At 43.9% G+C, this 16577-nt stretch overlaps 1 protein-coding gene across 2 annotated transcripts in view; it reads right to left on the bottom strand.

Annotated features, from left to right (window-relative positions):
• Positions 1-10773: 10773 nt before the first annotated feature.
• Positions 10774-16577, bottom strand: part of PTPN11 (protein tyrosine phosphatase non-receptor type 11) — a 107332-nt gene continuing 101528 nt past the window's right edge. For both annotated transcript variants that reach the window (XM_010378723.2, XM_030938698.1), the window contains exons 15-16: positions 15862-15963; positions 10774-14842 (exon numbers count right to left, since the gene is read on the bottom strand). In XM_010378723.2, coding sequence (XP_010377025.1) covers positions 15894-15963 — 70 coding nt within the window. In that variant the 3' untranslated portion in view covers positions 10774-14842; positions 15862-15893. The remainder of the gene's footprint in view (positions 14843-15861; positions 15964-16577) is intronic.

Genomic DNA, 16577 nt, shown 5'->3' on the forward strand with positions numbered 1-16577 from the left:
CACTGCCAGGCTCCTCCTCTGACACATGGGGATTACAAATTTAGATTATGAGATTTGGATGGAGCGCAGAGCCAAACCATATCAGGCCTCAATTTACACATCTATAAAATGAAGATAACCATAGCACTACCCAGTGTGGTTGTTTTGTGGATTTAATAAGAGAATGCATGTCAGGCACCTTAGCACAGTGCCTGTATATATAAGGGGACTTCAAAAAGTTCATGGATATTGAAATAAAAGATAAAAATATAAAATATAAATTTTATTTCTCAACCTAAGCTCCATCAAGATCATGACTTTTTTTTCTTTTTTTTTTTTTTTTTTGAGACAGGGTGTCGCTGTGTCACCCAGTCTGGAGTGCAGTGCCACGATCATGGCTCACTGCAGCCTCAATCTCCTAGGTTCAAACCCCGGGAGGCAGGGGTTGCAGTGAGCTGAGATCGTGCCACTGCACTCCAGCCTGGGCAATAGAGCTAATCTTAGCCTCAAAACAAAACAAAAAAAACAAACCAACAATTGTTCTTATGATGTCTATTAGCTCATTTAATCCTCACAGTGGCACCGGGCAATATGGTACAATTGTCAGCCACATTCTTCAGTGAGGAAACTGAGGCTCTGGAAGCTTAAGTTACTTACCAAAAATCACACAGGCACGACTCCTAACCAGCTCTTGACTCCCAGCCTTCCCCCACTCTCAATTCTTTAAAATCACCCTCTCCAAAATGGAAGCACTTCCCCCAATTATCCAAGGCCGAGGTGATGATCTACCTATCTCTGTTCCCAAGATTAAAAGCCATTAGCAAATAATAACATGTTTGCATCTCCTGTGTGTGTTTGAATTAAATTTCATTCCATACCAGGGAGAAAATCTAACTGAAGACTTCCAATACTAATAATAGACTGTAATAAAAGTAAAAGGTTTTTGCTTAACAATTACCTCTTGGAAGAGCTATCTAAACCCTAATGCAATCTGTGAATATTGTGCACTGATTCTCCCTGCTATGTGTTACCAACTGGTAAATTCATACAACCCAGGAACAGCCTATGTCAAAGGCCTGAAAGACATTCCCTAGCCCCATAGGAAGAACACAGCTGTTTACTGAGCACCCACTAAGCGTCAGGCCATCCATTAACATTAAACTTCTCAACAACCCTTCCCAACAAAGTAGACAAAGTAGCTCCATTTTTCTAAAGAGGATGGGCGGACCGAAGGCCTTTACTGACAAGCCCAACGTTGCACAGCTGGTAAATGGCAAACCCAGGACAGTAACCCAAGCCTGTAAAGTTCCAAAACTCTGATTTTCCTCCTAAATCAACATGCCTAGAACAGAATGCTCCATCTGCACCTGCAGCCTAAAACACAGACGTATTTATCGTCCTCAACCAAAACGCCTGTTTTAACTTACCCTAAGCAGAAACCTGATGGTTGATTGTTAACTCTAAAGATAGGAATTAGATGGTCCTAAATAAAGGTTTTAGTGCATTTTCAAATGTGGAAAAGGTATTCAACCAATACATCAATACACAATAGGACATCGCTGGAGAGTAATTTGTGTAGCTGAGGCACTGGGAGTTTCTTCCGTCTATCACTCAAACCATTGTTAGACATTTTCTAAAGCCTTCATACAAAGCAACACTTGGGAGAATCAACACTTTAGAAAGAAAGAAAGAAATTTATTTTCCTATGAGAAAAAAAATAATGGTCATGAGAAAGCAATAATCAAACATGGATGAATGAAGATGAAAAAAAACCAACTACTTTTTACAAGTCCAGAAATCCGTCAAGACCCAGACATCCGTCACCTCCTGAACAGATTTTAATTTTAGAGTTTGCTTCCTTTACATTTTTTTTTTCTCTTCTCTTCCTATGGTTAGATGGATGTAACATATGCTTAGGATTTCACAAATTCAGTTTTGGTAGGTGTAATGTCTAAGAATATCTGAAGCTATTTTCAAGACATTTTGTGATAATGCTTGTCTTGTTCTTTGAAATCTAGTCTTTGGATTTCTTCTTACTCCATAGCTTAGACTTCGTGGCTTCTCTTGTGATACAAATGATTCTCAAGAGATGAGCTGACCCAGGCATGGGCATAATTTCCAACAGCCTTTATCTCCACATGGAAATCCTCCAGTGCAGTGGCGCATGATGGCTCATATCTGTAATCCCAGCACTTTGGGAGACTGAAGTGGGAGGATCGCTTAAGTCCATGAGTTCAAGACCAATGTGGGCAACATAGTGAGATCATGTCTCTACATAAAAAAAGAAAAAAAAATTAATTAGCTGGGTGTGGTGATGTGCACCTGTGGTCCCAGCTACTCGGGAGGCTGAGGCAGGGGCATCGCCCGAGCCCAGGAGTTCGAGGCTGTAGTGAGCTATGATCACACTGCTGCACTCCAGCCTGGGAGACAGAGCAAGGTCCTGTCTCTAAGAATAAATCAATAATCCTCCAGTGCAGCTTGTCTCAAACTGCAAATGCACCTGTGAATCCCCTGAAGATCTCATGGATAAAATGCAGATTTTGATCCAGTGGGGCTTGGGTGGGGTCCGAGACTGCATTTCCAACAGTTCCAGGCCAGGCTGAGGCTACTGATGCACAGGCCATACCTTCAATGTTACTCTCCATTTGCCCCCATCTCCACCCCAGATCCATTATCTGCCCTGATCTGTGCCAGGGAGGCTAAGCCCTGCAGGCTGCAGCACCTGCACAGCTTGGCCACCTGGCCTGCAGATGGGCTGGGACAATGAGAGGCAGCCCTGGAGATCAAAGGAAGGCAGGAGAGAGAGGTCAGTGCATTTGGCCCTTCCCTGCTCAGTCCTTCTGGGGCTGCAGCTCCAGCAGGGGAGTCCTTCTTCATGGCTCCAGGTCTCTCCAGATTCCAGGAACACTATTCTTCCATCCCTGTATACATTTTTTTTTTTTTTTTTTTTTTTTGAGATGTAGTCTCACTCTATCGTCCAGGCTGAAGTGCAGTAGTGCTATCTCAGCTCACTGCAACCTCCACCTCCTGGGTTCAAGCGATTCTCCTGCCTCAGCCTCCCAAGTAGCTAGGATTACAGGCATGTACCACCACGCCCAGCTAATTTCTGTATTTTTAGTAGAGATGGGGTTACACCACGTTGGTCAGGCTGATCTCAAACTTCTGACCTCAGGTGATCCTCCCACCTCAGCCTCCCAAAGTGCTGGGATTACAGACGTGAGCCACTATGCCTAGCCTACAATCCTTATATCCTTAAGGCCCAAGGATACTGTGATAAGCAGAATAATGGGCCCCCAAAGATGTCCTCATCCTCATCCCTGGAACCTGTGAATATGTTACTTTACATGGCAAAAGGGAGTTTGCAGATAGGATTAGGTCAAGGATCTTGAGGTGGGGAGATTATTCTGGATTATCTGGAGGACCTGATATCATCATCAGGATGTTAATAAGTGGGAGAGGAGGCAGGAATGTCCAAAATGAGAAATGTAACGTGAGAAAGGCTTGACTGGCCATCACCAGCTTTGAAGATAGACGAAGGCGTCACGAGCTAAGGAATGTGGGCAGCCTTGAGAAGCTGGAAAAGGCAAGAGAGCAGATTCTCCCCTAGAGCCCCCAGAAGAAAAGCACCCTGCTAATGCAGGTGTAATGAGCTCCTTCCTGATGCAGGTCCCTGGTGTTTCACCCTCCCATGTTGCAACCCTGACCTCTGCTTACTTACACTAACAGTCCCTTCTTAAAATTCCCTTCGGTTCAACCCTTGTGAGTGAACTTCGTTTTCTTCCCAGATCCTGGCAGATATCTGGCACCTCAGATACAACTTTAAAATGTTCAAGACTGAATCTATCATCTTTTCCCCAAATCTGCTCTTCCTTTTGGCTGTCTAGTCCTCAAACGTGCCCAAGCCAATTCCTGCAGCAGGCCATTTGCACATACACATTCTCTTTCCTGAAATGCTCTCCCTCCAGATCCTCATGTGGCTGCCTTCTCTAGAATGATGTCATTCACTCGTTCACTCACCCATTCATACCTACCCTGAGCCAGGCACTGTTCTAGGTACTGGAGATACTGCAATAAACAAGGCCAAGTCCCTGTCCTCTTGGAGCTGGCATTCTCATGGAGAAGACAGACAACTCATCAACAAATAAAAAGAGCAGAATAGGCCGGGCATGGTGGCTCATGCCTGTAATCCCAGCACGTGGAGAGGCCAAGGCGGCTGGATCTCTTGAGGTCAGGATTTCGAGACCAGCCCTGCTATTGGCAAAACCCCATCTCTACTAAAAATACAAAAATTAGCCAGGCGTGGTGGCATGTGCCTGTGGTCTCAGCTACTTGGGAGGCTGAGGCACGAGAATCACTTGAACCCAGGAGGTGGAGGCTGCAGTGAGCTGAGATCCCGCCACTGCACTCCAGCTTGGGCTACAGAGTGAGACTCTGTCTCACAAAAAAAAAACAAGAAAAGTGTTTGCATATATTGTTGGGTGAATGACAGCATCGTGAGGCAGGAGGCTTGGAAGAGATCACAGAATCACCCAATGCTCCTCAATCAGGGGAAACACTAAGGGCCTCCAGGGGAATTTGGTAATGTGTGGGACGTGTGTGGTTGTCACAGTGACTATTGACATTTACTGGGCGGAGGCCCAGGAAGCAAAAAATCCTAAAATATACCAGAGAGTCTGATGCAGTAAAGTTCTGCCCACTCCAAAAGGCCAGTAAAGAATTTGGCTTTTATTCTGAATGTGACGGGAGGCCACCAGGGAACAGGAGGGCAGCGGAATCCCATGTGCATGTTTAACAGACAGCTCTGCAGGGAGAATGGCAGAATTGGGGTCTGAGTGGAGATGGGGAGACCACATAAGATCTTAGCATATCAGAGCTGGGTGCGGTGGCTTACACCTGTAATCCCAGCGATGCAGGAGGCCAAGGCAGGAAGGTCACTTGAGGCCAGGAGTTTGAGACCAGCCTGGCCAACACTGTAAAACCTTGTATCTGCTAAAAATATAAAAAAATTAGCTGGGCATGGTGGTGCATACCTGTATTCTCAACTACTCCAAGAGGCTGAGGCATGAAAATTGCTTAAACCTGAGAGGCAGAGACTGCAGTGAGTGGAGATCATGCCACTGCACTGCAGCCTGGGTGACAGAGTGAGACTCTGTCTCAAAAAAAATAATAAAAATAAAAATAAAAAACTTAGCCAGTATGGGGGCCTGCGCCTGTAGCCCCAGCTATTAAAGAGGCTGAGGTTGGGGGGATCCCTTGAACCCAGGGGTAGGAGGCTGCAGTGAGCTATGATGGGGCCACTGCACTCCAGCCTGGGTGACAGAGCAAGACCACGTCTCTAGTGGGGGAGAAAAAAATCTCACCATGTTCCAGGAAGACTGGTGCCTACCTTCTTGTCCTTCAGAGATAACAGAGGCTCCCCATGGTGGTGGTTGCAGGGCTGGGGAGAAGCGACAAACTGTGGATATATATTTTGGAAGGACTGTGAGCAGAAGTGGCTGGGGGGCTGAAAAAGCAGGGTCTGGAATGGGAGCGGGAAGGAAGGAGTCAAGGCCAATCTCTGCGTTTTTGTTTGTTTTTGTTTTGTTTGTTTTTGAGATAGAGTCTCCCTCTGACACCCAGGTTGGAGTGCAGTGGTGCAATCTCGGCTCACTGCAACCTCCGTCTCCCAGGTTCAAGCAATCCTCCTGCCTCAGCCTCTCAAGTAGCTGGGATTACAGGTGCCCGCCACCACGCCCGGCTAATTTTCATATTTTGTTTTTTGGTTTTTTTTGAGATGGAGTCTTGCTCATCACCCAGGCTGGAGTGCAGTGGCGCGATCTGGGCTCACTGCAAGCTCCGCCTCCCGGGTTCACGCCATTCTCCTGTCTCAGCCTCCCGAGTAGCTGGGACTACAGGCGCCAGTCAACATGCCCAGCTAATTTTTTGTATTTTTAGCAGAGATGGGGTTTCACTGTGTTAGCCAAGATGGTCTCGATCTCCTGACCTTGTGATCCACCCACCTCGGCCTCCCAAAGTGCTGGGATTACAGGCGTGAGCCACCGCACCCGGCCAATTTTCATATTTTTAGTAGAGATGGGGTTTCACTGTATTGGTCAGGCTGGTCTCAAACTCCTGACCTTAGGTGATCCACCCACCTTGGCCTCCCAAAGTGCTGGGATTGCAGGCGTGAGCCACCACGCCTGGCCAGTGCCACAGTTTTAAACCATCTGATCTCAGGAGAACTCACTCACTATCATGAGAACAGCATGAAGGAAACCGCCTCCTTGATCCAATCACCTCCCACCAGGTCCTTCTCTCAACATGTAGGGATTACAAGTCAAGATGAGATTTGGGTGGGGACACAGAGCCAAACCATATTACTCTATAAACCCGCTGACAGTGTTTGGCACCTAATTGTCAGTAAATTAAAGGAATTATTTCCTTCAATCTTTCATCTTAAGGTCTTGGTCCAGGCTCCCTCCATAGCTGTTTTGTTTTTCATCTTGTATTCAGCTTGTGTGTGTCTCCCCTCCCTAAATGGGCCATAAAGTCCATTCAGACAGGGATTAAGACAAGTCTTTATTTTATATTCCCCAGAGCACCTAGCCCAATGCCTGGTTCATCGTACGCATTAAAAAGTGCTTGAATGGGTGCATGCACGCATACTGCTTGGTAGCTTTGAATACGAAAGAAAATCTGAAATAATTCTCAACTCACTCACCAGGATAATTAAGACTGGTCTCACACGGTGGCTGAGACAAGGTTTCAGCATCCTGGGAGTGCTGAGAATGCATTTCCCAGGCTGTTCTCCCCATCCCCACTGAGAATTATAGTCACAGCAAGGCCAAAACTGCAACTCACACATAAAGGGTAGCTATCCCACATGCACCTATAGAGAAGGGCATTTGATTGAAATCGATCCTACTGATCAATAACTCCAGTCATGGCAGTCAGTTGTAAAGAATTAAATATCTTGGCTGGGCACAGTGATGCAAACCTGTAATCCCAGCACTTTGGCGGGATTACAAAACAGGAGGTTTGCTTGAGCCCAGGAGTTCAAAACCAGCCTGGAGAATATAGTGGGACATCATCTCCACAAAAAAATTAAAAAAAAAAAATAGCTGGGTTTGGTGGGACATGCCTATAGTCCCAGCTACTCGGGAGGCTGAGGTGGGAGGATCACTTGAGCCTGGCAAGCAGAGGTTGCAGTGAGCCCAGATCGCACCACTGCACTCCAGCCTAAGCAACAGAGTGAGACCCTGTCTGAAATAATAATAATAATAACAATAATAATAATAATAATAAAATATCTTTATTCCTAAACTCAAAACAAGACAGAACCAGAATTCAATAGGCAAAAATGCCAAGAGACATGAAGAATTCCCAGAAAATCACGTGAAAACCACATGGAAAGATGCTCAGCCTCACTTTAAAGAGAAATGTTGCTGGGTGCAGTGGCTCACGCCTATAATCCCAACACTTTGGGAGGCCAAGGTGGGCATATGACTTGAGCTCAGAAGTTTGAGACCAGCCTGTCCAACATGGCAAAACTCTTTCTTTACAAAATATGCAAAAAAAAAAAAAAAAAAAAAAAAAAAAAAGCCAGACGTGGTGGTTTGCGCCTGCAATCTCAGCTACTTGGGAGGCTGAGGCATGAAAATTGCTTGAACCTGGGAGGCAGAGGCTGCAGAGCCAAGACAGCACCACTGCACTCCAGCCTGGGCAACACAGCAAGACCCTGTGTCAAAAAGAGAGAGAGAAGGACACACAGAGAGAGAGAGAGAGAGAGAGAGAGAGAGAGAGAGAGAGAGAGCGCCCTGGGCGCAGTGGCTCACTGGTTCACGCCTGTAATTCCAGCACTTTGGGTGGCCGAGGCGGGTGGATCACCTGAGGTGAGGAGTTTGAGACCAGCCTGGCCAACATGATGAAACCCAATCTCTACTAAAAAATACAAAAATTAGCCTGGTGTGGTGGTGCATGCCTGTAATTCCAGCCACTGAGGAGGCTGAGGCAGGAGAATTACTTGAATCTGGGAGGGAGAGGTTGCAGCGAGCTGAGATTCCGCCACTGCACTCCAGCCTAGGGGACAGAGTAAGCTCAGGTTCTCTGAATTTTAACCTCACTATAATTCACTCCTGTTTGCAACCATCAATTTAATAATCTTATCATTGTCTATTCTAATCAAATGACAAATATTTGAATATACATGTCTCCCTGACTACACTGAGCTCCTCAGATGCATGAACTATTTTCTTCATCTGCTTCCCGGTGCCTAAACCTTATTGGGGATTTAATCTTTGCCAAATGGAAAATTTGGATCCCAAACAAACTCTGTTTAGTTCAGTGTATCTATGGTCTTACCAGGTAGAAATGACATCATGTCTGCGCATCACATACAATTCCTTTGTCCGTAAACTGCTCACAGATTTGCAGTTATTGCTTTCTTGTAACCCTTGTTTCAGTAGCTATATTTTATATCATGATGGTATTTGAGGATTTAAATGGTCTGACCTCCAGTGACTTGAATATCATCAGCTCACTGCTAACTGTCACCACTGACAAAATAGCCAATCTCTATTTCTGGCTCATCCCATTTGCAAATTCAGTGTTTGGAAACTTAGCTAGTTCCTAGGGGAAAAAGAACAGCACCTGCAAAATCAAACCATTCACTTGAGGTCACAGTCCCCTTTTTGGTACCCCGTCATAGAGGCAAAGAGAAGAGAGGGATGAAAGTATACATGTCATATGAGCCAACAGTAGACCCTCACACCAGAAGCTTTTTCATTCACAAGATGACCACGTTGAATAAACCCTTATCTCTCTGCATGATTTGTTGCAGGGATTCTGCCTCTGCCTTTAATGTACTCATTTTCTTGGAAACTCTTCTTGTGAGTAGGAACTACACAAACAGAAGGTCCTTTCATGGCATGGCCAAGGACAAGATATTGTCACTGCCCTCTAACATGCGATCCAGGACCTCAAGAAGTATTATGTGGAATGAGGTGTCTCCAAGCAATATTGTATATGGCACCTCTTCTGAAACTCAAGGGTAATCACCAAACAGTACCATGGTTTGAAAACCCCGTAGTAATCCTCCAGTGCGATACACACTCTTAGCCCCTCTTCATGGCTCTCATCTTGTTTGGAACTAGTTGTCTCACTTCTGTCTTTTGTCTTGGCTCTGGGCAGCTTCAGGAACTGCCTTCTGACATGTGCAAGGTCTACCTCCCTGGTAGACAGGCACCCCATCAGGTTGTTTCGGGCAGCGTTCCTCCCCAGGGCACAGGTGTAGTGCCTGGTATTTTGAAGGCACTGTTATTTTTATTTATTTATTCTTTCAAGAGAGGCTCACTCTGTCACCCAGGCTGGAGTGCAGTGGTGCAATTTTGGCTCACTGCAACCTCTGCCTCCTGGGCTCAAGCAATTCTCATGCCTCAGCCTCCCAAGTAGCTGGGATTACAGGCATGCGCCACCAGGCCCAACTAATTTTAGTATCTTTAGTAGAGGTGGGGTTTTGCCACGTCAGCCAGGCTGATAGCGAACCCCCGGCCTCAAGTGATCAGCCCATCTTGGCTTCCCAAAGTGCTGGGATTACAGGCGTTGAGTCACTGCGCCTGGCCCATGCTCTGTATTTCTGAATGGACAGGTGACAGGACTAACAAACTAAACTAGCTAGATTTGATTAGATGTATTAAACAATTCAGATGAGACTGAGAGGGGGGTCATAGTATTTTACAGTATAAATAAGTAATCCAAGTCATTCCTTATATTTATAATAAAGAATAACCACTTGTTTTGCTATCTATAAAATGGTTTCTTTCTGCCCATGTCAGTGTACATTGTTGTCAGAAGAAAGTGGCCCTGTTGGTATGTAACCTAAACCTACTCTAAAGGAAGAGCTGATGTCCCATAGCAGATAATTTACTCCTCCTCCAAGCCTCCTTACCATCCCTTTACTTCTTATCCCCACCTAATACTACTTACATTCAGTTCTGTGTGTTTTCTAATAATTTCCTCTGCGTGCGTGTGTGTGTGTGCGCGCGCGCACACATATATATTTTTGGGGGGGATGCAGTGAGAATGGGTGAGAAAGGGTCTCACTATGTTACCCAGACTGGTCTCAAACTCCTGGGCTCCTGGGTTCAAGGAATCCTCCCATCTTAGCCTCCAAGTAGCTGAGATTACAGAGGTGCACCACCACACCCAGCATTTCTTCTATACTTTACACAGACTACACTTTTTACTCTTGATTTACTCATAAGTTCTCCCAAACAGAACTCCCTGCCGGGCGCGGTGGCTCAAGCCTGTAATCCCAGCACTTTGGGAGGCCGAGACGGGCGGATCACGAGGTCAGGAGATCGAGACCATCCTGGCTAACACGGTGAAACCCCGTCTCTATTAAAAAAAAAAAAAACAAAAACAAAAAATTAGCCGGGCAAGGTGGTAGGCACCTGTAGTCCCAGCAACTTGGGAGGCTGAGGCAGGAGAATGGCGTAAACCCGGGAGGCGGAGCTTGCAGTGAGCTGAGATCCGGCCACAGCACTCCAGCCTGGGTGGCAGAGCGAGACGCTGTCTCAAAAAAAAAAAAAAAAAAAAAAAAAAAAAAAAAAAAAAAAAAGAACTCCCTGTCTCCCAACGCTATTTCTACAGGAAACTCTCAATGAATTCTTGAGGAACTCATGCCTTTATTCTGTATTCCAAGTCACTCTAGATAAGAGCTGCTAAAAGTCAGCATTTTGCCAGTGTGAGAGGTGGAGTGACCAATAATCCCATTTTTTTCCCAGACATTTCTGATGAAGCAAACAACAAATGCAATCATATAAGAAAATGGTTTTATTCCTAATTTTTAGTTCCCATACAGTTTACAAATACACTTTTACTCTGATAATACAGTTTTGCAACTAGCAAAACAGTTGCGCTAACACCCATAAATATAGGTGGGGAGACAATTAACATCCACTAATGTTTCTCTACATAAACTATTCTTTTAATGTCATTTTTTAAAAAACAGTTGCAAATAGACTACATAATATACGTGGGCAAAAAGGCAATTAAGTGAATCTCTTGAAACACTAAATGTATAATAAACAGCATATTATCAACATTTACATGATTCACATCAAAATGATGACATCCTAAAACGTATTCCTTTTAAAGGATAGATTTATCAATAAAATATTACATATCTTTTAATACTCTGGTACAATACTTCATATACTGCAGGAAAATTAATTGTAGGTCTAGTCATCAGCTTAATCAGGGATCCTTTTCCCATTAGCTTTTATTAATAAAAGAATCACAATTAGGTCATAAATAAACAGGCAAATTATTAATTACATGATTTGAGGCTTAGGATGAAAACTTGTCAAAATTAGTTTGATATACAGCAAAGTTACACAACACACTAAAACCAACTGTTCAATAGTTTTTGCCTTGTGTGAACTGCCCATAGTGAAAAAGGAACAAATTTTTAGTGATGAAAGATACAATAAACTATATTTTGGAACTTTTCAAGAGGAAGAAGGAAGAAAGATTTCAACAAAATTAAGGGCAAATACAGATCCTAACAAAGGCATCCTGACATCAGGGAGGCCATGTGCTTGCTATACGTAAAACTTGATTCCTCCAACAACATACAGAGAACAAAAACTGCACTGGCTTTGTAGTTATGTCTACAGTCTAAGTTTCCCTTATGGACACTAAGCTACAACAAAACACTTCACAATTGCAAACCTTTCCACAGCCCCCTCAATTAAAAATAACTCAAGATGTTATTAGTTCTTAAAATCCCCAATAAAATAACCTCTAAAAATAATCTTGACCATTTTCCTGGCTGTTTCCCCGAAGCAACTGGGCTCTTTAAAGAATGCACACACACCAAGAAAGTCCTACCCACGTCTTCTCCTCCCCATTTAGCTACATTTGAAAAGACCTTGGTTTCAGTGGGAGAGATGACCGTAAGTTTCAGAAGGGCCACACACTACACACGAAGCGTCTTTTAGGTTTTTTTTTTTTTTTTTTTTTTTTTAAAAAAGACTGTGAAATTTGGCTTTTTTTTAAAACCCCAATACCATGTGCCAGATAACTCTTTCACCCCAAAATATAAAATCCTATGCTTATAATTTTAAAATCCTCAGTGAGCTATGGAATATTGTGCATATTTAATACCTACCAGCAACCTAGAAGTAGATGGTATCCATGTGTCTGTCACACCGACTTTCCAAATAACCTCGTTCACCCATTACTGACTGCTCTGGCCCTGGGCTCTCTGACTTCCTCAGAAACCACCTCTTCGGAACTTTCATTTCCACAACTTTTTTTTAAACCTGTACCTCGAGCTTTCTCCATCATCCCAGCCTCTCGGCCTCATTCCATCTCATGTAAAGTAAACTCGTCTGAGAACCTGCGATCACCTTTTACCAAACACATCATAAGCCTTAGCAACCTAGGGACTATGATCACCCTGGCCTTGGCCTAAGTTCACATAAGAACATGACAGTCTGCTGACTTCGTGGAGGGAAATCTAAATGAAATCAATCTCTTATAACAAAGCAAGCTAGCCAAGATCAGGTATTTCCATTCTGAGTATAAAAGCAACTGGTCTTAAGCAACAGGCAGAGATGTTAACGTGGAAGATACATTGTACAATCAAACTCTTGTGTGCTGGTGAAAGACTTTACCCCCAAAGTTGAGTCAAGACAAAACCAAAGCAAAATGGAGAATGAGTCAATGTAAAAATGCAATAAAAAGAACAGGATTCAAGCGTCTTGCTGCAAATACTGCACTGGAATCTTTTTCTGTACAAGTTTGACTAGAAAACGGCAGTCACCTTTCCCTAATAAGGGAATCCCTTCAGGCCACACCTGTGTTCTGAAGCAATTCAAAATTCAATGAATATTGGGGGGCGGGGGTGGGGGCTGATATATATTTTGTCAGTGAGAATGGCAGCCAAACTACCTCAGAGTCTCAAAGGACTGAGAGACCTCAGAAAGGAACTACTACCAGGGCTGGATCTAGGCCTTCCTTTTAGGAGCCAAAGTCAGAAGAATCCAAGGAGACCATAACTTCACGGCAAAGATGCCATAGCATTATTACCGTCACAAAAGTCAACCAATGATATTTTCATTGAAATATCCACACTGAATGATGATTCAACATATGAGGCAAAGAGGGATGTCTTTGGAGAAGGCACTTAAGGTAGAACATTAGCAAATCTTACTGGTTGGCTAAAACAAAAATGAGCTCGTTCAGCCTGGCTGGAGGCCTGTTAGGGCTGTTCCTTCTTAGTGTGGCCTGACTAAAAACCAGTGGCATTAAGAAAGAGTCACATTTCCCAAGTTTGGGGATGCCCAGTGGGGTGGTGCTGCTTTCAAAAGCCCTGTGTCTCTAAACACATCCATCCTCACAAGATCAGTTTTCCCAAGTGCTGGTTCCAAAAATAGGTTCAGGGCTGGCAGAAATCATTCAGGAAGCTTCCTGAAGGCCCTCTCTTCATTTCTCAGTCTCACTTTCAGCTTCTCCCAGTTACTATAAGCAGCTTCGGCTTCCCAAGGTCACTAGCAACTTCTACTTTTGCTAATATCCTTGGTTTTCCATTTGTGACCCTCTATTAGACTAGTGGCCCCCCAATTAACTGCACCTCTACTTCACACCCTTTTCTTGAATCTGAGCTGGGCTTGTGACTTGTTTAGTAAGTAGAGGGCATACCCCAGCTCTCTTCTGATTAGAAAAAAATCATCATCATCATCATCATCATCAACAGAGGGAAGTAGAAGGGACGCTGCGACAATTCTGGACTTAAGTCTTCAGAAGGCCTGGTCACTTCTGCTTTTGAGCTCTTGGGAGCTCTGAGCTGCATGTGAGAGGTCTAGCTACCCTGCCAGCCAGGCCACTGAAAGAGACTACACGGAGAAGGAAAGACTCAGGACTGCAGGCAGAGAGAGAAGCCCAGCCATCCCAGTCTCTCTGCTGACCTGCTGACCACATGAGTGGCCACCTGCAGGCTGGCAGAAGAACAGCCCAGCTGAGCCCAGCTCAGATTGAACAACAGTTGGGGGTGGGGCTTTTTAAGCCACTAAAGTTTTGGGTAACTTTGTCAGCAGCATTTGACAACCAAAAACACTGGTCATTCATAGATGCCTTTTTTCTAAGTACAAGACAATTACTCAAATGCAAAGAAAATATGGCAAACGTTTTCCCACCACAGCCTTCTCAGTCAACAGCCGAACTATAATTGGTCAACGGCTGAAAAAAAAAAAAAAAAAGCCACATCTCTTATCTCAATTCATAAATATCCATGATTCTTTTTCTATGACGCTTTAATGCCAATACAAAGGTAGACCAGTCAGCTTCTGACCGTCTCAGGCACTGGCTTAATTCTCATTTAGCCAAAAACAGAAGCCATCAAAATGAATTATCCACTACTGGATACATGACGGTAAATGCAATTGTTCTCCTTTTCTAGGATGTTGTTACTTAATTTTCGCAAATCATTTCTTCTTATCATCCCCCACAATGAGGAAAAATAAAAATTAAACTGGTTAAGGTTATAAAAAGGAAAAAAAAAAAAGCCTATTACTAGAATTTGAATCCCATAATCTGCAAAATACAGCACACAATTTAACTGCTTCCTCAATTTAAAACAAATTCTATCAAATATAATGTTGTCTACATTGTAGAGATGATTTCTTCTTATCTGAGGAAATGAGTAATTGGGAAGCAGGTATTGTGGAGTTAAAATACAGTGGTCTTCAAATGGTTTCAAATTTTGCTTATCAAAAGGTAGTCAACCACAATGCAAGCCTTCCAAATCCAAATTCTGTCTTCACATAAACTTTCTTGCATCTGTTCTTGATATTTTTAGGGAGAGGGTGAAAGTCCACATCTGGAGAAGAAATAAGTTATAGAGTTTTTAAGGAACATATATCTAAAAGCTTAACAAAGCATTAGGTGATTTTAAGGTAGACTTAAAGCTTTTAACTACACTACCCATTGAAGTGGAATTTCGACATGAAATACTGACACTGAGCTTCTACCTTTTTTTTTTTTTTTTTTTTTTTTGAGATGGAGTTTCACTCTTGTGGCCCAGGTTGGAGTGCAATGGCGCGATCTTGGCTCACTACAACCTCCGCCTCTCCTGCTTCAGCCTCCCGAGTAGCTGGGATTACAGGCATGTGCCACCATGACTGTAGAGATGGGCTGGTCTCTACTATTTTAGTTGGTCAGGCTGGTCTCAAACTCCTGACCTCAGGTGATCCACCCACCTCAGCCTCCCCAAATGCTAGGATTACAGGCGTTAGCCACCATGCCCAGATAAGTTTCTAATTTATCATTAAAACATGCATCACATATTTGGCTCACACTTAAAAAAGGTAATTGACAGGGAGGCGATGTATGGCAGAGATGAATTTCCAGCAGCAGAGCTGGAAGGGATGTAGGTGACCCAGTCAGAGGCCAGGTGGGTCTAGCACCCCATGCCACACAGCTGGTCAGAGGCTGACTGAAATGAGAACTCAGGCTTCCTGACTTCCAACCACCCAGTGCTGAGTCCCAGTGATTCCCAGATCCCTACAGATCATCCCCCAGCACGGCCTGGGTTAACCAACTCTAATAAAAATTGCAGGAACAGTGATACCTGCACTCTACCACCAGTATCAGCCATTTCTCTGGAATAAGTGCTAGCCTTGCCTCATGCAGAATTAATTCTGTATTTGATTTTAATGTTTAATGAACTCTAAACTAAAACTATCTTGGAAAAAGAAGTACAGGGAGAGGAAAAAGGAGCCTGGTTTGTAAAACTCAATTATGGTACACTTTGCTAAAACATTCCCAAATTGCTTGCCTGCTTAAAAATACTGCCAATTATATAAACAATTAACCAATAGAGCGCTTGCATTTAAATACCTATTTCTGTGCTGAAGTTTTGGCAGGTTTTCTCATCTGAAACTTTTCTGCTGTTGCATCAGGCCCACGTTTTCATAGACTCTAGCACTGTCTTCTCTCATTCTGGAGAGAAAAGAAAAAGAAAGACATTTACAAAAATGTAGACCATGCTGTTTAAGCTTACATGATATTTATAAAACACATACTACATTCTTTGGGCACCAGATACGGTACAGACACAGTTCTGTGCCTAGGACCTGATACTCCCAGGGAGAGAAGACATAGCCATACAGCAATATAATTACAGAGGCAGAAGTGAAATAAGGTGGGGTGCGGTGGCTCACACCTATAATCCCAGAACTTTGGGAGGCCAAGGCGGGTGGATCAAGAGGTAAGGAGTTCGAAACCAGCCTGGCCAATATGGTGAAACCCCGTCTCTACTAAAAATACAAAAATTATCCGGGTGTCGTGGTGCACACCTATAGTCCCAGCTGCTTGGGAGGCTGAGGCAGAAGAATCTCTTGAACTTGGGAGGTGGAGGTTGCAGTGAGCCAAGATTGTGCCACTGCACTCCAGCCTGGGCAACAGAGTGAGACTCCACCTCAAAAAAACAACAGAAGTATAATAAAAGCCTCGAGTCCTGATGTTCCCTGGTGTCTGGCAGAAAGCAGGTTGTTTTAAGGAGGGCTGTAGGATGAGGCGTTTGAATCACACTGTGAAGAAAGGTTGGAAACACA

The sequence above is a fragment of the Rhinopithecus roxellana genome, chromosome 10, assembly GCF_007565055.1.
Source record: "Rhinopithecus roxellana isolate Shanxi Qingling chromosome 10, ASM756505v1, whole genome shotgun sequence".
Classification (NCBI taxonomy): Eukaryota; Metazoa; Chordata; class Mammalia; order Primates; family Cercopithecidae; genus Rhinopithecus; species Rhinopithecus roxellana.